Below are 21,333 nucleotides of genomic sequence, written 5' to 3' on the forward strand. Positions count from 1 at the left end.
TGTTTGCCTATTTGGTTTTCATCACAATTTCTTGACATTTTAGATGCATTATATAGGCTATGTGAGACTAAGTTGCAATACAAAGAAGAGTGCATGAAAATACCACTGTATTTCTGAACAATTCGGACGTTTCTTTAGCTTTGATTTGTTTCGGGGAATACGTTGGGATACTTCAGCTGTTCATACTTATTTTGAATGCGTAGGGACACATTTTACAGTACTAAATCAAATGTGATTCATTGGATATTGCCGAGACACGTGACATGTGTTTTCACATTCATTGGCGAGTTCGTATGAAATTAGATCCTTCTGTAGACATACGAAATAGTCCCCAAATGTCCATAACTTCGCATTATGTCAGTATTTTGATACGTTTGAATGCAAACGTTTTTGAATGTACTTTTACGTTTGTTAAACGTACATGTAATTATTTTGTTGGATATTTTTACGTTCAACAAGATTTTAGCCTTTATTCGAGTCGCGGAAGGAATTTCGAGCCACGGCTACTGTGAGTGGTGCATTTCGCTAGGGACCTAGGCTAACTTGCCAGCTGTAATATGTTAGCTAGCTGGAAAACGGTTTCATTGTTGCTATCTAGTCATTTAGCTTATTATTATTATTATTATGGTCGCTGATCTGTTTCGCTGGGTAATATGTTTGTCGATTTAGTGAATGTATTGTTAAAGTTAGCTTGCCAAGAAACTCTGAGCTAACGTTAGCTAGCCATTTTGTAACGTAAATGTGAACTTGTATTTCACTAACGTCAGAGTCGGTTTATAAAGGTGTTAAATTGCTTTAACTTCGTTTTAATATGCACTTGTTGGATGTATAGCGTCAATAACTTCCAAGCTACAACGCCTGTTGCATAACCTTTCCTCGCTAGCACTTGTTTAAACTTTTGTGTGATCATCAGTCGTTGCCTGGTTTGTCAGCCTTTTGGCCTTTATTGAATGCATTATCGACCCAATTTGATCAACTGTTATTGACAACAGTTGAGTGATTTCTTGGTGTAGATGACAGACCCCACTTAAGGTGCTTCCAGTCCTTTCTGTTGAAGGTAGTTAACGTTAAGTTCAGAGTTGAAAATGGACAACTTGACTCTACTGGAGGCCTCGTGTCTTTCTCCAATGAGCAACATCACATCACCCTTGGATTTCACCCTGCTCACACCCTCCCAACTGGGTATCTCCACTCAAAGCTTCACGCCATCTTCTAAAGTCAAAGGTAATTCAGACAGAAGAAGTGAGTTGACTCTGTTGATATCATTCCACTGGGTCCACTGCTCTTTCCGACTTTACCCTGCAATTAACTCATTATTATAACCCTAAATACAAATGTATCTGGGCAATGTAGCTAGCTATATGTTCAAGGTCTAGACATTGCTTTGTCAAGACACAAGACAATTGTTTGTTTTTCTGAATCAAGAATGTCCCATTGAATGGTGCATGTATTGTCTTTCCCCAGAAAAATCTTGCCTAGCTCAGCTGAAGGTGAAGCGGAGGTCCAATGTTGGGGTACGGAGTTCACCAGAGACCAACTCCCTAATCCGCTACATTGCCCAACAAAGGATGAAAACTCCCCCCACAACACCACAGGTGAGATGAGTTTGCTCATTCATTCATACTCAAAGATTGTGCAATTAACTAACTAGTGCACTGCAGATAAAAGTTGCTCTAGGACTGTTTCTGTTCATCTGAGTTGGAACTATAATAATCTTAGTTACATTTATGACAAGCCTATAAGCTGTCTCTTGCTACACTGCATTTGTCACTGAAAATGAACCAATTGCATCACATAAAATTAAGCCATTTGTGTTAACCGTGCTTTTCTTTTTTCTCTCTCTTCGTAGGATACCCAAGCCATCCCCTTCTTTCCCAGAGTCCCCTCTACTCTAAAGCAGAAGATGGCCATCTTCCAGAGCATTATGAATGTGGAGGAGAATGAAGATCACACGGGGGGATGCATCAAGACAAGAGATGTTCTGTCTGGTGGTCAGTCTGCTTCAATGTAAAAAGATAAATCAGTTATTAATCACATATTATTACGTGAACTGAAACTGGTGCTTTGTCTGAGTATACTATTTAAAAATTATCAGATTATGTTGGATTTTTTCCCCAAAAAATGTTTAAAGGTGCTACACACAGGATTTGTAAGATATTTTTTGCGTTGTAATTTCAGAAAATGTCCATAATATACAGTATCTGGTGCTAATAGTGGAATTATAGTGTTCTACAGTATTACGCCAGTGATGTGATTGGCTGTGATATTTGCCTATTGATTTTTCCAGAAGGAGCAGAATTTGTTGTCGAACTGGGAAAGCTGTTTCGTAATTTCCTTCTTGCTAAAATTCTACACTGTTCCCTCAATTTCAGTTTGTGGTACAATGATTCCCTACACTATTCACTGCTTGTTTTCTCAATCACCACACTGGTGGGTAAGTAATACTGTGAAACACTATCATTCCATTATTAGCGGAATATGTATTATGGACGTTTCCTGAAATTACAATGCAACAACACAAATCCTATGTGTAGCATCTTTTAAAGTTTTAATATATACGTTATACTTCAGTGAGGGCATGGAGAAACCAGCATTTTTCTTGTGTTATGTTTTTGGAGCTCCTAAAAATGTCTCATCCAGAAACTACAGATTGTCCCTTTTAGTATATTCTTTAAGAGTTTTCTATTCTCGGCTATAGTTGTTGATGGGTGTTGTCTTAACTATCAGGTGGGTGGAGCTGTGATAGTGATGGGAAGGAGAACATGTCCCCAGTGAGCCAGCATCCCTCTCTGACTTCCCCACCCAGTAAGAGGTGCTGCACAGCACGCACTCTGGGGGAGTGTGTGGAGGAGATTAGGGAGGCCACCACTCCTGTCCTCAAACGCACTGCCACCATACTCAAGCAGCAACAGAACACGGAGGTAACCTCATCACACTGGCAAAACATTTCTGTCTGTTAAATGACTAATATAACTTGGCAAACCATTCAGTTGGTGTTGTTGTCTTTTTTTCAACTTTGTCGTGTGCATGTTGAGCAACTGGTAAGAAAAGTCTTTATAAACTAAATTAATTATTATGAACCATTATACTGTGACCACAATGTCCTGACAACCACTAACCCATCATGATCACCTCCTCAGGTTGCAGTTGTCCAGGACAAGGACCATCAGCCAGCTCTCAATGTAGAACCTGCTAGTGTGTCTCTGTTACCAGCCCTGGGTACTGATGCTGTGTCCCAGATCACCCAGGGCAAGCCACAGCCCTCTCCTATGTTGCAGCAGCACTGCACTCCCACCAAGGAGGAGCAGGACCAGGTAAAATTTCATCTAGCCTCTTCCCCACACAAACACACACACACATACACACCAAATGTGTTCCAAATGGCACCCTATTCCTTATGTGGTGTCGACTGACCTGGTGTAAAAATATTTAAAAAATACTTTGTTCCCGGGCCCTGGTCGAATGTAATGAACTATATAGGGTTCCATTTGGGACACAACACCGCAGCCTCCTTTCCTCTCTGTGAAGCCCTCACAGTTCTGCAGCGAACACAACTGCTACTTTCACAACAGGTTCCTGCCTGGCTCTCAAACATTATCTTTGGTTCCCTCTCACCCCACAGGAGTGCTCTTTTGAACTGCACAGCCCCAGCCAACCTCTGGTTTTGCATTCAGGACGAGTCAGGACAACTCTGCCCCAGCTGTTCGCCATGCCATCTCTTTTGGAGATGAACCCCAGGGGTAAATATGCTGCTCTCCTCTGTTGTTATAGAGGATCCTATCCTTTCATCTTTATCACGCTTTGAAGCCCAGTGCAAGTTAAGCATACTACAGACAATATTGACTAAGCAAAAACTGAGGCAAGAAAAGGCTTGTTTCTGAGAGCAGCAAAGGCTGTTGTTGGTCATGATTCATCACCCTCTAAAATGTTTCTGTATGAGAAGCAGTAGGTTGAATAAATCTGTTATGGTCAAGTGATGTTGATGAATAAACAATATTTATTTGTCCTTCAGATGAAGCTGATGGTGGCAACGTTAACTCCACTATGAAGAAGCAGGTGCGTTTCGGGATCCTGTTGCCCCCTGAACTCTTTGACAAGAACCTTCCCCCCAGCACCCCTCTACGGAAGGGGGGAACCCCGGTCCGCGCCCCAACATCTGCCGGGGGGTCCCAGCTGAGGTCACTGCTGAAGACACCCTTAACCCTGGCCCGGCCGGACTTCAGCAGCCCCTCTCTAACTGGAGCCTCCCCACCCCTCACTATGGGACCCTGCTGTGGGGAACAGGAGAGCACCCACACTCAGGGAAAGGTAGGTACCTGTCAATCACCAACACAGTGATTGACCTGTCCCAAAATGATGAGGCCAGGGTCTTATTCATTAGGCACCAAACGGAAGCAGACGGTTACTGAAACAGGAAGGGACTACCTGAACTTCCAATAAGAAACACTTGTTTTCCTTTGCCAAACGTTTTGCTACAGTGTTCCCTAATGAGTACGACCAATCATTGAATTGTTCTTTCTGGTAATCCAGCATGTGGGTTAGTTATTGACCATGTAAATAATGCAGTAATTCTCTATGCCCTCAGATCCCTTTCCCTTCAATGGAAGAAGATGTTGACAGTTCATGGATGGACAATGCAGGTTGGTTGTTGAACAGTGATCATTGCTGAGAGGAAGCTGTTTCTAGTCAAGCTCTGTGTAAAACTTCACATTGTTGTCACTTGCTGTATGTATTTTCAGAGCTGGAGACTGGACCTCTGGATCTGACCTCAGCTTTTCAAGAGGAGGACTCTGTTTGTGAGGAAATGCCAGGTGAGATCTAGTTACTAGTATTAGACACACTAGTTTAGACTGGTGGTGTGTCTCAAATGACACCCTATTTCCTAAACGGTGCCCTATATAGGGAATAGGGTGCCATTTGGGACTTATGGTCAGAATTCAAATTCTATTCCACCCACCTTTCTCTCTCTCCCCTTATGTAACAGCACCTCTCCTCAGCCTCAAGTCATTGGTTTAGTGTTTACAGGGGTGTCAGTGAGGTCAAATGAGAGGCTAAAGCGGAGGTGTGTTTGCTTTAGATGCTGCCCCAGTGCCTGACCCTGCCCTGGAGCCAGAACCAGCCGCCACAGCCTGCTCTCGCAGCAGAAAGAGAAAGGTCTGGTAATGCACCACTCATTCACTGAACAGGATATCCTCATTCCCTCCACTTACACACCAATTAGATAATATTGGTCCAGAGATAATATTATTACTATCTTAATCTGATGATCTAGGGTTAATCTCAATGGAAGAGCTTGTGAGTGTATCCAAATAGATCCTATCCTAATGCCACCTCTCTAAATGTATATCTCTTCATATCTCTCTTATCTATCTCTGTTCTTTCAGCAACCAGAGGAGAAGAGTGAGCCTGTGAAGAAGAGGTCGTCTCGTACGGCTGCCAAGTCTGCCTGTGGGAGGATGAAGGTCGGTCTGGGCTCTGCTCATCACTCATAAGTCTCGCTACAGAGACGTATAATATTACACTCTGTGGCTGTGGGTAGTACAGTGAGCTAAGCCTCGGGGAGGTATTACATACACAAAGCTACTTGCCTCGTTGTAAGCCACGGTCAATCTGCCTTTCTCATGCTCAAGGAATTTAGGTGGTTGCTTTATTAAAATTTCTGCAGAAATTAAACTTAATTTAGAAGGTGGTGGTGTTTGGAGTACTTGTGGTATTTATTTTAGTTTTGGAAAGGAAGGGAATGAGCATTTGAGGGGCCAAAGAAGAAACTACTGGGATTGTTATAATAATATATACAGTCCATTCTGAATGTTTTCAGACCCCTTGACTTTTTCAACATTTCGTTACGTTGCAGCCTTATTCTAAAATAGATTAAATCATCTACACACAATACCGAATAAAGACAAAGCAAAAACAGGTTTTTATTATGTATTACAAAAAAACAGATCACATTTACATAAGTATTGAGACCCTTTACTCAGTACTTTGTTGAAGCATCTTTTGGCAGTGATTACTCCATTGAGTTTACTTGGGTATGAAGCTACAAGCTTGGCACACCTGTATTTGGGGAGTTTCTCCCATTCTTGTCTGCAGATCCTCTCAAGCTCTGTCGGGTTGGATAGGGAGCGTCTCTCCAGAGATGTTTGATCAGGTTTAAGGCTGGGCTCTGGCTGGGCCACTCAAGGACATTGAGACTTGCCCCAAAGCTAATCCTGCGTTGTCTTGGCTGTGTGCTTAGGGTTGTTGTCCTGTTGGAAGGTTAACCTTTGCCCCAGTCAGAACCTGCTCCAGAGTGCTCAGGACTTCATCAAGGATCTCTCTACTTTGCTCCCTTCATCTTTTCCCCAATCCTGACTAGTCTCCAAGTCTCTGCCACTGAAAAACATTCCCACAGCATGATGCTGCCACCACCATGCTTTACCATAGGGATGGTGCCAGGTTTCCTCCAGACTTTACTCTTGGCATTTAAGCCAGAGAGTTCAATCTTGGTTTCATCAGACCAGAGAATCTTGCTTCTTTAGGTGCCTTTTGGCGGACTGTCGCGTGCCTTTTACTGAAGAGTGGCTTCAGTCTGTCCACTCTACCATAAAGGCCTGAATGGAGAAGTGCTGCAGAGATGGTTGTCCTTCTGGTAGGGCTGACCCCAATTAGTCGATTGGCTGTTGGTCGACCGAGATTTGTTTTAGTCGAGCAGTAACATTTGCACCCATCTCAGTGAACTAATCTATTGCGGAGGCCTAGACTAAATTTATGCTCGATACGAAAATGTGGTCGCAGGCTCCATATGGAGGATGTGACGAAATTGCAGAGCATGCAGAGGCTAAATCCAGCTCTGTACCCATCACTACGTGCCTCCCAAATGTTGTAACAATGCGGAGGGCTTTGTAAAGCTCCGCATTGACATGATTGGTTGACGGTAGGTGGGGGTGGTACATCCTGTATAAATACAAACTCACTTCCTTGACAACAGCTCTGCGAAGCGCAAGAAGTATGAATATGCTGCATGGCCAATGCAGACGTGGGATTGACCAGGCTCCCAGATGCACAATTCCACTGCTCTCCAGAATGCGCTCTCTTGCCAATTTGTGCATATTCCTTGTTTTACAGCTTCATTGTGTGAATTGTTTGCATTTGATTGTTAGTGTATATCAATTCCCCATTACATGCAGTATCGGTCAAAATTTTGGACACACCTACCCATTCAAGAGTGTTTCTTTATTTGTACTATTTTCTACATTGTATAATAATTAGTGAAGACATCAAAACCATGAAATAACACATGGAATCATGTAGTAACCCAAAAAGTGTTATATTTGAGATTCTTCAAAGTAGCCACCCTTTGCCTTGATGACAGCGTTGCACAGTCTTGGTATTCTCTCAACCAGCTTCACCTGGAATGCTTTTCCAACAGTCTTGAAGGAGTTCCCACATATGCTGAGCACTTGTTGGCTGCTTTTTCCTTCACTCTGCGGTCCAACTCATCCCAAACCATCTCAATTGGGTTGAGGTCAGGTGCTTGTGCACTCCATCACTCTCCTTGGTCAAATACACCTGCACGTGCTTCTACACCTGCATTGCTTGCTGTTTGGGGTTTTAGGCTGGGTTTCTGTACAGCACTTTGAGATATCAGCTGATGTAAGAAGGGCTATATAAATACATTTGATTTGAAATAGCCCTTACATAACCTGGAGCTGTGTTGGGTCATTGTCCTGTTGAAAAGCAAATTATAGTCGCACTAAACGCAACACCAGATGGGATGGCTTATCGCTGCAGAATTCTGTGGTAGCCATGCTGGTTAAGTGTGCCTTAAATTCTAAATAAATCAGTATCACCACCACCTCCATGCTTCACGGTGGGAACCACACATGCAGAGATCATCTGTTGACTTACTCTGCGTCTCGCTAAGACTCGGCGGTTGGAACCCAAAATCTCATTTGGACTCGTCAGACCAAAGGACAGATTTCCACCGGTCTAATGTCCATTGCTCGTGTTTCTTGGTACTGTATATCACCAGTACATTTACCGTTAATTCCTATCATTTCTAATCTACAATGTTTATGGTTATTTCTTTTAATGCATTCAATATTATTATTTCAGTCTTCCTGTTTTCATTGTGGAGTGGACACGTTGTTTGCAGAGTGCACAATCTATGCTACACTTGTGAGAAGCAAGTTTTGGTTTATTTCATTCCATTTACTAGTTCTGTCAATTTAGTAATTGTCTTTTGTTTGGAGCTCTCCTGTCAATGTTGAGTAAGGACGTGCACGTATAGAGGTAGGCCTATAGTTTACCCCGCCTGCGTGCAAATGTAGGTAGAAAAATGTGCCCATTTGGGGATCTGATAGTATTTCTGATTGGCTTAATGCATCACTACTAATAACCTGTTTTCTTCACCTCAAACAGCAAGCAAACAAAGTCTGTTTTTACATCCATTCACTTTCCAGTTCTCTCCCTTTCAAAAACCACTTGGCGTGAAAGGGGAAAATGTAATGCTCTGATCCAGTGGAAACGTCATAAAATAGGCTTCTTATCAGTACTTGACTTGGACTGAAATAGGTTCCGGTACTTATTTTGGCTGCGGGTACTGTTTATATTTAGGTGCAGGAGCTCCACAATTCTTTTGAGCTAATATTCTATAGAAGGAACAGGAGCTCAAGCAGTAGAACATTTGAGGTGCCGGTACTCAGCGAGCTACTGCCTAAGTCGAGCACTGCTTCTTATCCCTTGCGCAAATAGCCTAAAGCTGTTTCTGTCCAGAGCGTACTGGCATGGGAAAATGAGGGCCGAGAATATTTTCTACAATGTTGCAAGTTCGCTAGGCAAGCTTTGGGCCTGACCCAAGTTAATAGTTGATACAATGTTTCAAGTTCGTTGCAGATGTGTAGCCAATGTGATTTATTGGATATTTATTTTTAATCTGGATATTTTCTACCTGCAGGCCGCAATGTTATTTGTTGGCTTTATGTAGGCAGTTCTTACATAGATGGCAATAGAAGTTACTTTTTAGGTTTATCATTTTAATTTATTTGGATAGAGTTGTTATTAACCACATGACAAGGATTTTGAGATATAAAGGCATTATTATAAATTAAATGAAACTTTCACAAATGTGCATATGTAACATAACTGGCAGGCAGATCGGTAGCCTATTACCGGCAACTTCAGGACAGTAATGGCAGAACCTGCGAAAGCCAGCAGGAGCGGGAGGAGAGTAGTTGGGTTAAGGTTTTTTCTTCTGGTTATCTTGCTCTGGCGCCCTATTGAGGCATCAAACAAGCTCAATGCACATAGTTGATTTTATTACAACACAGGTTCTTGGTCACCTCCCTAAGCAAGGCCCTTCTCCCTGCATTGCTCAGTTTGACCGGGCGGCCAGCTCTAGGAAGAAGAGTCTTGGTGGTTCCAAACTTCTTCCATTTAAGAATAATGCAGGCCACTGTGTTCTTGGGGGCCTTCAATGCAGCAGACATTTTTGGTGCCCTTCCTCAGATCTGTGCCTCGACACAATCCTGTCTTGGATCTCTACGGACAATTCCTTCAACCCCACGGCTTGGTTTTTGTTCTGATGCACTGTCAACTGTGGGAACTTATATAGACAGATGTGTGCCTTTTCAAATCATGTCCAATCAATTGAATTTACCACAGGTGGATTCCAAGTTGTAGAAACATCAAGGATGATCAATAGAAACAGGATGCACCTGAGCTCAATTTGAGTCTCATAGCAAAGGGTCTGAAAATGTATGTAAATAAGGTATTTTTGTTAAAAAACAATTTTTTTAAATTTGCTAATATGTCTATAAACCTGTTTTCACTTTGTCATTATGGGGTATTGTGTGTAGATTGATAAGGAAAACATTTTATTTAATCCATTTTAGAATAAATAAGGCTATAATGTAACAAAATGTGGAATAAGTCAAGGGGCCTGAATACTTTCCGAATGCACTGTAGTATATGCCAGTTAACATAAGCTTTTATACAAAGTGACTTAGTCATGTTGGCATACAATTTACGTATGGGTGGTTCTGGGAATGGAACCTACTACCCTGACGTTACAAGTGCTGTGCTCTACCAACTGAGCTACACTTGTAATAACTGCATTCCTCAGAGGTGACAGTAAAACAATGAATAAACAAAACATAAACAAGGAGTGATGTAAGAATGGGGCAAACCAGCTTGGGTGTTCACTGTGTTTGTGTTTCTCTAGAACTCAGCAAAGCATTGCTTTGGGAAGAAGGCGGTGGACCGTTCTCTGTATGGGAAGAGAGACTATGCATCCAAGAACCCTACCCTCAGTCCCATCACGGAGATCCTGTCCTCCCTTAGCCACTCTCCTCAACACCCCCACAACTGCAAACCCACAGGTAAGCACACAGCTGTTAGGCTCTGTTCGAATACCCAGGAAGAATCATTCCTTCCATGAACTAATTATTGATCTAACATGTTTGGTGAGAGCCAGGCTTCCACTGTATACATCAAGGAAGTATTCGAACAGGCCTTGGACTACAATCACTTATGAAGACACTTTAGATCAAGGGTAGGCAACCGTCCCGCAGGCGATTTAAATTTTTTTAGGGTCCCCCCCCAAGTTTTTGGTAAATTTTTTGTATTAATTGTTGGCCTAAAAATACTAAAATCACCAATTAAAAAAATCTGCCCCCACCTATTCCCACAAATAGAGATTTGTAGAAAAGTATTCCGAAAGTATTCAGACCCCTTCCCTTTGTCCACATTGTTATGTTAGCCTTATTCTTAAATTCATAACATTGTTTTCCTCAACCTACACACAATACCCCATAATGACAAAGCGAAAACAGGTTTTGAAAATGTGTGTTATGTTAAACATTTCATTACAGAAATACCTTTTTTTCATAAGTATTCAGACCTTCTGCTATAAGACTTGATCTCAGGTGCATTCTGTTTCCATTGATCATCCTTGAGATGTTTCTACAACTTGATTGTAGTCCACCTGTGGTAAATTCATTTGATTGGACATGATTTGGAAAGGCACACACCTGTCTATATAGAGGTCCCACAGTTGACAGTGCATGTCAGAGAAAAAACCAAGCCATGAGGTTGAAGAAATTGTCCCTAGAGCACTGAGACAAGAATCTGGAGGAGGAGATCTCGTGACGTATAGCAAAAATTGTCTATCATTGAAGGTCCCAAAGAACACAGTGGCTTCCATCATTCTTAAATGGTAGAAGAACCCGATGGTCACTATGCCAGAGTTCCTCTGTGGAGATGGTTGTCCTTCTGGAAAGTTCTCACATCTCTGCAGCACTCCACCAATCAGGCCTTTATGGTAGAGTTGCCAGATGGAAGCCACTCCTCAGTAAAAGGCATGTGACAGACTTTTTGGAGTTTGCCAATGACCATGAGAAACACGATTCTCTGGTCTGATGAAACCAGGATTGAACTCATTGGCCTGATTGCTAAGCTTCATGTCTGGTGGAAACCTGCCACCATCCTTACAGTGCTGTGGGTATGTTTTCAGTGGCAGGGACTGGGAGTCTAGTCAGGATTGAGGGAAAGCTGAAAGTAGCAAAGTACAGAGAGCTCCTTGATGAAAACCTTCTCCAGAATGCTCAGGACCTCAGACTGGGGCGACGGTTCACCTTCCAACAGGACAATGACCCCAAGCACACACCTAAGACAATGCAGGAGTGGCTTTGGGACAGGTCTCCAGGTGTTATTTTCACATAATTTCTTTTTGGGCTTAATTGTGGTCAATTTGCAGTGTAAAGTGTTATAATTATTTTCTGGCCCCCTGACCAGCTGCAGTTGAATCTAGTTACCTACACCTGACTTAGATACACCACTCAAGTCAAGGCACATTCGACTACTCTCACTGACTCAGACACTTGAGATACAATACTAAGTTCAGTCAATAGAAATGCTACTACTGTGTGTTGTATATGCATTCTCATAGGCCATTCACTCTGACTAGGTGCATGTCCAGAAACAGTCTGTATTGGTAGCTAGTAGCCCTAGTACATTTTCTATTTTAGTAATTTAGTACATGCTTTTGTCCAGAGCAACTTACAGGAGCAATTAGGATTGTGTCTTGCTCAAGGAAGGGCACATCGACAGATTTTTCACCTAGTCAGCTCAGGGAATCAAACCAATGACCTTTTGGTTACTGGCCCAACGCTCTTAACTGCTAGCCTACCTGCCGCCCTTTTTTAACATTTTGCCTGTTCTGGGAACGTACATTTTTCAGGTTGCAGGGAGGTTCTGAGAACATTTTACTATGGTTCCCCAAAAGTTTTCCTGGTAGGTTTTATTAATCTTCTGAGGATGGAAATGATAGGTTATTTTAGGTATTTAATTAACGTTCTGAGAACATGTTTCATGTTCAGTAGTAACCCATGTTGTGTGTCCTCCCGCCACAGCCAAAGAAGACTCCATCCTATTAGAAGATGACTTTAACAGTGACCCCGTCACAGCTGCAGCCCTGTGGTCAAGCTGCTTCTGCCCCCCGGTCAGTGAGGACTCACCAGAAGACACCACCTCAGCTGCAGAGCCCTCTGATGGGCCTTCAGTAGACTGCCAGAGCCCTGTAGGCTCCACCACCACAGACAGCTCTGGGACTGGAAGAGCAGCACAGATCTGGAGAAGATGGTCAGGTCCAACAAAGACCTCCAGAACCAAAAGGCAGAGTGTTATTAGAGTAGGTAGAGGGAAGGGCAGGAAGGTCAGTGTTCCTGTTGATAACTGGCTGAGTGAAGAGACCGAGGAGCAGGTAGAGAACTTTGATACAGAACAAGACCCAACAGAAACAATCCAGCCAGAGGTTTTAGTGTCCAGCCCAGCCAAGCACACAGTACCTGGTAACAGAGAGGGTGAACCTAATACACACTGTACCTCAGACCCTGTAGATACAGATCAATGCACTGGCACACTTCCAGATGCAGGTAGGAGTGGGGATAGTCCAGCTAGAGCAGACACTGATACTGCTACACCCTGCCCTCCTCCAGATGAGGTTAGCACCACAGTGGCTCCCTCAGAGCAGAAGGCAGTGAGCCATGTAGAACAGAGTCCAAACAAAGGCGGGCAGAGAGGAGCAGCTCAGGGCCCAGGCCGCTCCAGAGGTAGAAGGAGCTCTATATACGCCAGCTCAGTCATAGAGGAGGAGCAGGCTTCCCAGCCAAATGGGCCACAGGCAGTGGAGAATGATAACCACGGGTCAGGAATGGAGCTGGGTAACATTATAGAACAGGCCTCCACCTCCTACCCAGAATCCCTCCTTCCCCCCTGGGCACAGGAGGAGTTCAACATTGATGATGTGCTAAGGCCTCTCCCCTGCAGGGGGCATCAGTCTGTCCGCCGCAGCCTGAGGAACCAGAGCAGCACCCTGGAGGCCTCTGGCCTGGCCTGGCTACCCCACACCTCTCCGGACTCCAGTAGTGCTGTCTGCAGGAAGACCAGGCGCAGACGCAGCTCCATCCAGGCTCTACTACACCCTCCCCTGGAAGAAGTGAATCACACTGACCTATGAGCCACTCCAATGCTAGCCTGTCCACTACCTGTACACTGGCTGTGAATGACATGGCACCCTATTCACTACGAAGGTCCTTATTTTTTTTTTACTGGGGTTGGCCATTTCCACCTGCTTTTGATAGCTATTGGTTGTTGTGAGTTTTATAAAGCACTTTTTTTGTTTTTAGTAATTAAGTAGTATAAATAGAACAAGATCTACCTTTTAATGTGATTTAACAGTTTGGCAGTTGTCATTTACCAAGGCTTATGGGAGTAGGAGATGTACAGACAGTGCATAGTTTTACTCTTTGAATGTGTACCTGCTGTATTCATTAAATAAAATGGGGCTCTTCCAAACTATTAATTGTCTGAACATTATACAGGCCTCTCTTGAAATGTCTAAAAAGTTGAATTATACATTTATACACTGACGGTCAAAAGTTATGGAACAGCCACTCATTCAAGGTTTTTTAAAAACTGTTCTATGTTGTAGAAAAATAGTGAAGACATCAAATCTATGAACCAACACATGGAATCATGTAGTAACCAGAAAAGTGTTGGACTGTTATTTCCCTTTGCTTGTTTGAGCTGTTCTTTCCATAATATGAACTTGGTCTTTTACCAAATGGGGCTATCTTCTGTATACCACCCCTACCTAATCACAACACAACTGATAAGCTCAAAAGCATTAAGAAGGAATGAAATTCCACAAATTCACTTTTAACAAGGCACGCCTGTTAATTGAAATGCATTCCAGGTGACTACCTCGTGAAGCTTGGGGCAGCAGGTAGCCTAGTGGTTAGAGCGTTGGACTAGTAACCCGAAAGGTTGCAAGATCGAATCCCCGAGCTGACAAGGTAAAAATCTGTCATTCTGCCCCTGAACAGGCAGTTAACCCACTGTTCCTAGGCTGTCATTGAAAATAAGAATTTGTTCTTAACTGACTTGCCTAGTTAAATAAAATCATAAAGCTTGTTGAGGGAATGCCAAGAGTGCGAAGCTGTGGCTATATTTTGTTTTGTTTAACACTTTTGGTTACTACATAATTCCATGTGTTATTTCATAGTTTTGATGTCTTCACTATTATTCTACAATGTAGGAAATAGTAAAAATAAAGAAACCCTTGAGGTGTTCTAAAACTTGACTGGTAGTGTATATTTTTAAAATTCTAAACAATTAAAGTTACTGCTATAGTTATTTCCTACAATAGATTAGACTGCAGTGATCTGTAGCTGGCTTCCCGAACCAAGCTAGTCAATATACACACAATTATCTACTGACCAACCAATCAATACTAACTCAACTGGTAATCATAGTGAATATTAAATGTCAACATTAAAAACCATTGTATTTAGTCTTACTGGTATTCATTTCCCCTTTGGACCGGATGTATTTTTCCCTATCTCTAATTTGGCTGTTACAGAGAGCCTAAACTGAATCGTGCTTTTTCACCCTAATATTTATAGTTATGAAATGGATGTTTTCGCTAATGGAAAGGAAAACATTCGGCTCTACATATTGATATGGTAAATACAGAAATAAATAAAATAGCAGGCGACTAATGTATGCAATTACAAAATGGTCTTTGCAGGGGTCATATACACTATATAAAAAAGTATGTGGACAAAGTAGTGGATTCAGTTTCAGCCACCTGTTGCTGACAGATGTATAAATTTGAGCACACAGCAATGCAATCTCCATAGACAAACATTACCAGTAGGATAGCCTTACTAAAGAGCTTTGTGACTTTTAACATGCCATCGTCATAGGATCAATCAATCAAATGTATTTATAAAGCTCTTTTTACATCAGCCGATGTCACAAAGTGCTATACAGAAACCCAGCCTAACAGCCCAATCAGCAAGCAATGCAGATGTAGAAGCACGGTGGCTAGGAAATACTCCCAAGAAAGGCAGGATCCTAGGAAGAAACCTAGAGCGGAACCAGACTCTGACGGGTGGCCAGTCCTCTTCCGGCTGTGCCGGGTGGAGATTGTAACGTTACATGGCTAAGATGTTCAAACAGTCATAGATGACCAGCAGGGTCAAATAATAATAATCACAGTGGTTGAAGTGGGTGCAACAGGTCAACACCTCAGGAGTAAATCTCAGTTGGCTCATAGCCGATCATTCAGAGTCAGAGACACAAACTATTGCAGCATAAATACTGGAGGCTGAGACAGGAGGGGTCTCCTATGTGCCACCTTTCCAACAAGTCACTTTGCCAAATTTCTGCCCTGCTAGAGCTGCCCCAATCAACTGTAAGTGCTGTTATTGTGAAGTGGAACCGTCTAGGAGCAACAACGGCTCAGCCGCGAAGTGGTAGGCCACACAAGCTCACAGAACGGGACCGCCGAGTGCTGAAGCGCGAAGCACGTAAAAATCGTCTGTTCTCAGTTCCTGTTCTCAGTTCCTGTTCTCAGTTCCACTCACTACCTAGTTCCAAACTTCCTCTGGAAACAACATCATCAAAATAATTGTTTGTTGGAAGCTTCATGAAATGGGTTTCCATGGCGGAGCAGCCGCACACAAGCCTAAGATTACCATGCGCAATGCCAAGCATCGGCTGGAGTGGTGTAAAGCTCGCTGCCATTGGACTCTGGAGCAGTGAAAACGTGTTCTCTGGAGGGATGAATCACGCTTCACCATCTGGCAGTCTGACGGACGAATCTGAGTTTGACGGATGCCAGGAGAACACTACCTGCCCCAATGCATTGTGCCAACTGTAACGTTTGGTGCAGGAGGAATAATGGCCTGGGGCTGTTTTTCGTGGTTCGGGCTAGGCCCCTTAGTTCCAGTGAAGGGAAATCTTAACTCTACAGCATGACATTCTAGACGATTCTGTGCTTCCAACTTTGTGGCAACAATTTGGGGAAGGCCCTTTCCGGTTTCAGCATGACAACTCTCCCGTGCACAAAGTGAGGTCCATACAGAAATGGTTTGTCGAGATCGGTGTGGAAGAACTTGACTGGCCTGCACAGAGCCATGACCTCCTCAACTCCATCGAATAAGCCATGCCTCCGTGCCCAACCTCACTAATGCTCTTGTGGCTGAATGGAAGCAAGTCCCCGCAGGAATGCTCCAACATCTAGTGGAAAGCCTTCCAAGAAGGGTGGAGGTGTGTTTTAGCAGCAAACTCCATATTGATTTTGGAATGAGATGTTCGACAAGCAGGTGTCCACATACTTTTGGTCATGTATTGTATTTGAATTGGACAGTTAATTCTGTATGTTGATAGTTGGCCAGTAGAGGTCATTCTACCCTCATCTAAATCCCAAAGACAAGTGCAGTGACAAGAAAATACCTAACCACAGAAATGTAGATTGAATATTGGTCTCCTATGTTCATGATAAAACATTTGGAGAAATCCATATTTTCATAGGTAGGTGAGGTGACCATATAATTATGTAGAGGGATGTAACTGGCTACATCTAGAGCCATATACAGTCCTGGAAAAAGTAAGTACAACCTTTCGAAAGTGGTCTTTTTTTGGGGGGGGTTACATTTTTGGACACGTGGATATTTGAGCTAAATTCCAACCACATTCATTGATGAAGGTAACCCAATTTAACAAATTACACACAAAAACATTTGCTTTGAAAATGTTATACAATTAAAATAAACACAAATGCAATTTCCTTATGCAGAAAAAAAAGTACATTGTTCCACTGTCCGATGGATCATCTACAAATGGAGAAAATTCCAGACCACTGGCATTCTACTTAGGACAGGTCGTCCCACCACATTCAGCCCAAGAGCTGACCGAAAGATGCTCATAGAAGTCTCTAATGAACCCCAGGGTAACATCAAGGGATCTACAGGCCTCTCTAGACACAATCAATATCGAAGTGCATGAGTCAACTGTCAGAAAGAGACTGCACAAACTTGGCCTAATGGGAGGTCAGGAAGAAGCCTCTGCTCTCAAAAAAAAGAAAATCAAGACTGACGTTTGCCAGACAACACCTGGGTAAAGACCAAAACTACTGGAACAATGTGCTCTGGACAGATGACTCAAAGGTGGAGTTGTTTGGCCACATCTTTGGTGAAAACGAAACACGGCCTTTGAACAGAAGAACCTCATATCATGGAGGCTGTGGCATTATGGTTTGGGGCTACATGAAGATATTTCAGCCAAAGGAGGCAACACCAGCTATTGAAGCTAGGGGTGTATTTCTTTTTTTCACATTATGGTATTGCATTTCTGTAGATTTTTTATTTTTATTAATGAATTATTGCAAAGTATAATCTGTTTCATTTGTTAAATTAGGTTACCTTTATCTGTCAATAGTGTTGAAGTAAAGACTTCATCTGTCCAAATATTTACAAAAAAATACTACTTTTCAGGGGATGTACTTAATTTTTCACATGACTGTATGTCTTTCTAATAATAAATGTAGCCAGAGCCATATCCAACCCATCCAATAACAAAAAATGGGATATTTGTCAAATGTAAACAACAGGTGTAGACTAACATTGAAATGCTTACTTACATGTCCTTTTCCAACAATGCAGAGTTAAAGTGGAATATAAGAATTATATAAATAGTGACACAGGAAATAAATACAGTGAATAACAATGAGTAAAAATAACATGCTTATATACAGGGAGTACCAGTACCGAGTCGATCTACAGGAGTACAAGATAATTGATGTAGCTATGTACATATAGGTAGGTGTGACGAGGCAACATGATAGATAATAGACAGTGGCAGCAGTGTATGTAGCAAGTGTGTGGCGTCAATATGCATGTGTGTTCTTGTTGTGTGGGCGTATGTAGTATGTGTGGTGGGTAGTCAGTGTAAATATGTTTGAGTGTGTGGGTAGTCAGTGTAAATATGTTTGAGTGTGTGGGTAGAGCCAGTGTAAATATGTTTGAGTGTGTGGGTAGAGCCAGTGTAAATATGTTTGAGTGTGTGGGTAGAGCCAGTGTAAATATGTTTGAGTGTGTGGGTAGAGCCAGTGTAAATGTGTTTGAGTGTGTGGGTAGAGCCAGTGTAAATATGTTTGAGTGTGTGGGTAGAGCCAGTGTAAATATGTTTGAGTGTGTGGGTAGAGCCAGTGTAAATATGTTTGAGTGTGTGGGTAGAGCCAGTGTAGATATGTTTGAGTGTGTGGGTAGTCAGTGTAAATATGTTTGAGTGTGTGGGTAGAGCCAGTGTAAATATGTTTGAGTGTGTGGGTAGAGCCAGTGTAAATATGTTTGAGTGTGTGGGTAGTCAGTGTAAATATGTTTGAGTGTGTGGGTAGAGCCAGTGTAAATATGTTTGAGTGTGTGGGTAGAGCCAGTGTAAATATGTTTGAGTGTGTGGGTAGAGCCAGTATAAATGTGTTTGAGTGTGTGGGTAGAGCCAGTGTAAATATGTTTGAGTGTGTGGGTAGAGCCAGTGTAAATATGTTTGAGTGTGTGGGTAGAGCCAGTGTAGATATGTTTCAGTGTGTGGGTAGTCAGTGTAAATATGTTTGAGTGTGTGGGTAGAGCCAGTGTAAATATGTTTGAGTGTGTGGGTAGAGCCAGTGTAAATATGTTTGAGTGTGTGGGTAGTCAGTGTAAATATGTTTGAGTGTGTGGGTAGAGCCAGTGTAAATATGTTTGAGTGTGTGGGTAGAGCCAGTGTAAATATGTTTGAGTGTGTGGGTAGAGCCAGTATAAATGTGTTTGAGTGTGTGGGTAGAGCCAGTGTAAATATGTTTGAGTGTGTGTGTAGAGCCAGTGTAAATGTGTTTGAGTGTGTGGGTAGAGCCAGTGTAAAAATGTTTGAGTGTGTGGGTAGAGCCAGTGTAAATGTGTTTGAGTGTGTGGGTAGAGCCAGTGTAAATGTGTTTGAGTGTGTGGGTAGTCAGTGTAAATATGTTTGAGTGTGTGGGTAGAGCCAGTGTAAATATGTTTGAGTGTGCGGGTAGAGCCAGTGTAAATATGTTTGAGTGTGTGGGTAGAGCCAGTGTAAATGTGTTTGAGTGTGTGGGTAGAGCAAGTGTAAATATGTTTGAGTGTGTAGGTAGAGCCAGTGTAAATATGTTTGAGTGTGTGGGTAAAGCCAGTGTAAATATGTTTGAGTGTGTGGGTAGAGCCAGTGTAGATATGTTTGAGTGTGTGGGTAGTCAGTGTAAATATGTTTGAGTGTGTGGGTAGAGCCAGTGTAAATATGTTTGAGTGTGTGGGTAGAGCCAGTGTAAATATGTTTGAGTGTGTGGGTAGTCAGTGTAAATATGTTTGAGTGTGTGGGTAGAGCCAGTGTAAATATGTTTGAGTGTGTGGGTAGAGCCAGTGTAAATATGTTTGAGTGTGTGGGTAGTCAGTGTAAATGTGTTTGAGTGTGTGGGTAGAGCCAGTGTAAATATGTTTGAGTGTGTATGTAGAGCCAGTGTAAATATGTTTGAGTGTGTTGGTAGAGCCAATGTAAATATGTTTGAGTGTGTAGGTAGAGCCAGTGTAAATGTGTTTGAGTGTGTGGGTAGTCAGTGTAAATATGTTTGAGTGTGTGGGTAGAGCCAGTGTAAATGTGTTTGAGTGTGTGGGTAGAGCCAGTGTAAATATGTTTGAGTGTGTGGGTAGAGCCAGTGTAAATGTGTTTGAGTGTGTGGGTAGTCAGTGTAAATATGTTTGAGTGTGTGGGTAGAGCCACAGGAGAGTTATTGCAAAAACATGTCAATACAGCTAGTCTGGGTAGCCATTTGATTGAGCTATTTAACGGTTTAGCAGCCATGGCTCCAGGGTAGAAGCTGTTCAGGGTAGTGTTGTTCCTTGCAGCTGCCGTACCAAGCGGTGATGCTGCCAGTCAAGATGCTCTCAATGGTACAGCTGTAGACCTTTCTGAGGGTCTGAGGGTCCGTGCCAAATCTTTTCAGCCTTCTGAGGGGGAAGAGGTGCTGTCGTGCACTCATCACAACTATGTGGGTGTGTCTGGACAATGATAATTCCTTAGTGACGTGGACACAGAGGAATTTAAAGCTCTCGACCCACTCCACTACAGCCCCATCGATGTGAATGGGGGAGTGCTCGTTTCCTGTATTACAAGACAAATATAGTTTGTCTATGTCAAGTGTGTAAACTAAGGGTAAAGCAGTGATTTATTACCTATTTTTTTTATTTCAAGATCCCTCTTGTTTTTTTGGCCAGGTCACATGTCACCATCTGGTGGAGCCAGTAGGACAATTCATGAGGCCTACTCAACTACTTGACATTCAATTCATCAGGCCTACTCAACTACTTGACATTCAATTCATCAGGCCTACTCAACTACTTGACATTCAATTCATCAGGCCTACTCAACTACTTGACATTCAATTCATCAGGCCTACTCAACTACTTAACATTCAATTCATCAGGCCTACTCAACTACTTGACATTCAATTCATCAGGCCTACTCAACTACTTGACATTCAATCCATTGTTGGATATTTTGCCCTTGTGGAATAATCTGCCATTTTAAAAACACACTAAGAAATACTACAACACACATTCTTATTTGTTATAAGTTTGTCTTTTTTACATAAGGTCATTAGCAGAATCTGAGTCATTGATCAATTTGTCTTTGTTCTATCCTTGTAGTTGGACTCATATAAATAGCTTTGTTCCTTAATTTCTGTCTATAAAAGTGATATGTGCTGTAATTGCAGTGTAGGGCTGAATGTGTCGTCTCCTACTACTTAATGGGTTCAGTGGGGCTGTGTGTGTGGTGTGAGTGTCGGGGTGTGAAGCCCCTGTCCCTGGGCCTGGCAGACGGGCATAGAGAACACGGCTTAACACAAGAACAATGGAGTCCTTTGACCAAAAAGACGCCCCCAAGACATGTGGCCTCCTGTCACCGTGGCAACCCCCCATGGGATAGCGAGCGGGCTGACAGCTGGAGAGGGAG

The 21,333-nt window shown here is 42.6% G+C and overlaps 1 protein-coding gene across 4 annotated transcripts; it reads left to right on the plus strand.

Moving 5' to 3' along the window:
* Window positions 1-309: 309 nt before the first annotated feature.
* LOC110536242 (cell division cycle-associated protein 2) lies at window positions 310-13,840 on the plus strand. 4 transcript variants are annotated; one of them, XM_036936138.1, is made up of 13 exons: window positions 310-1,242; window positions 1,465-1,595; window positions 1,850-1,991; window positions 2,728-2,921; window positions 3,141-3,314; window positions 3,623-3,740; window positions 4,013-4,308; window positions 4,586-4,640; window positions 4,740-4,811; window positions 5,078-5,154; window positions 5,385-5,462; window positions 10,205-10,361; window positions 12,393-13,840. In XM_036936138.1, exons 1-13 carry the CDS (start codon window positions 1,086-1,088, stop codon window positions 13,496-13,498), a joined length of 2,757 nt encoding a protein of 918 aa, XP_036792033.1. In that variant the 5' UTR covers window positions 310-1,085; the 3' UTR covers window positions 13,499-13,840. The 4 variants fall into 4 exon arrangements, with proteins under 4 accessions (XP_036792033.1, XP_021477587.2, XP_021477588.2 ...); XM_021621912.2 differs by having other exon boundaries at window positions 311-1,224; XM_021621913.2 differs by lacking the exons at window positions 310-1,242; window positions 1,465-1,595 and having other exon boundaries at window positions 1,871-2,007.
* Window positions 13,841-21,333: the final 7,493 nt, after the last annotated feature.

This window comes from Oncorhynchus mykiss, chromosome 11 (genome assembly GCF_013265735.2).
Source record: "Oncorhynchus mykiss isolate Arlee chromosome 11, USDA_OmykA_1.1, whole genome shotgun sequence".
In the NCBI taxonomy this organism is placed as follows: domain Eukaryota; kingdom Metazoa; phylum Chordata; class Actinopteri; order Salmoniformes; family Salmonidae; genus Oncorhynchus; species Oncorhynchus mykiss.

What these genes read in the sequence shown, in the direction of transcription:
- LOC110536242 (XM_036936138.1), top strand. Translation starts at nt 1,086, where the DNA reads ATGGACAACTTGACTCTACTGGAGGCCTCGTGTCTTTCTCCAATGAGC. An exon ending in CCAAGGAGGAGCAGGACCAG is followed by an intron (nt 3,315 to 3,622) that starts GTAAAATTTCAT and finishes CTCACCCCACAG; the next exon opens with GAGTGCTCTTTTGAACTGCA. An exon ending in TTCATGGATGGACAATGCAG is followed by an intron (nt 4,641 to 4,739) that starts GTTGGTTGTTGA and finishes ATGTATTTTCAG; the next exon opens with AGCTGGAGACTGGACCTCTG.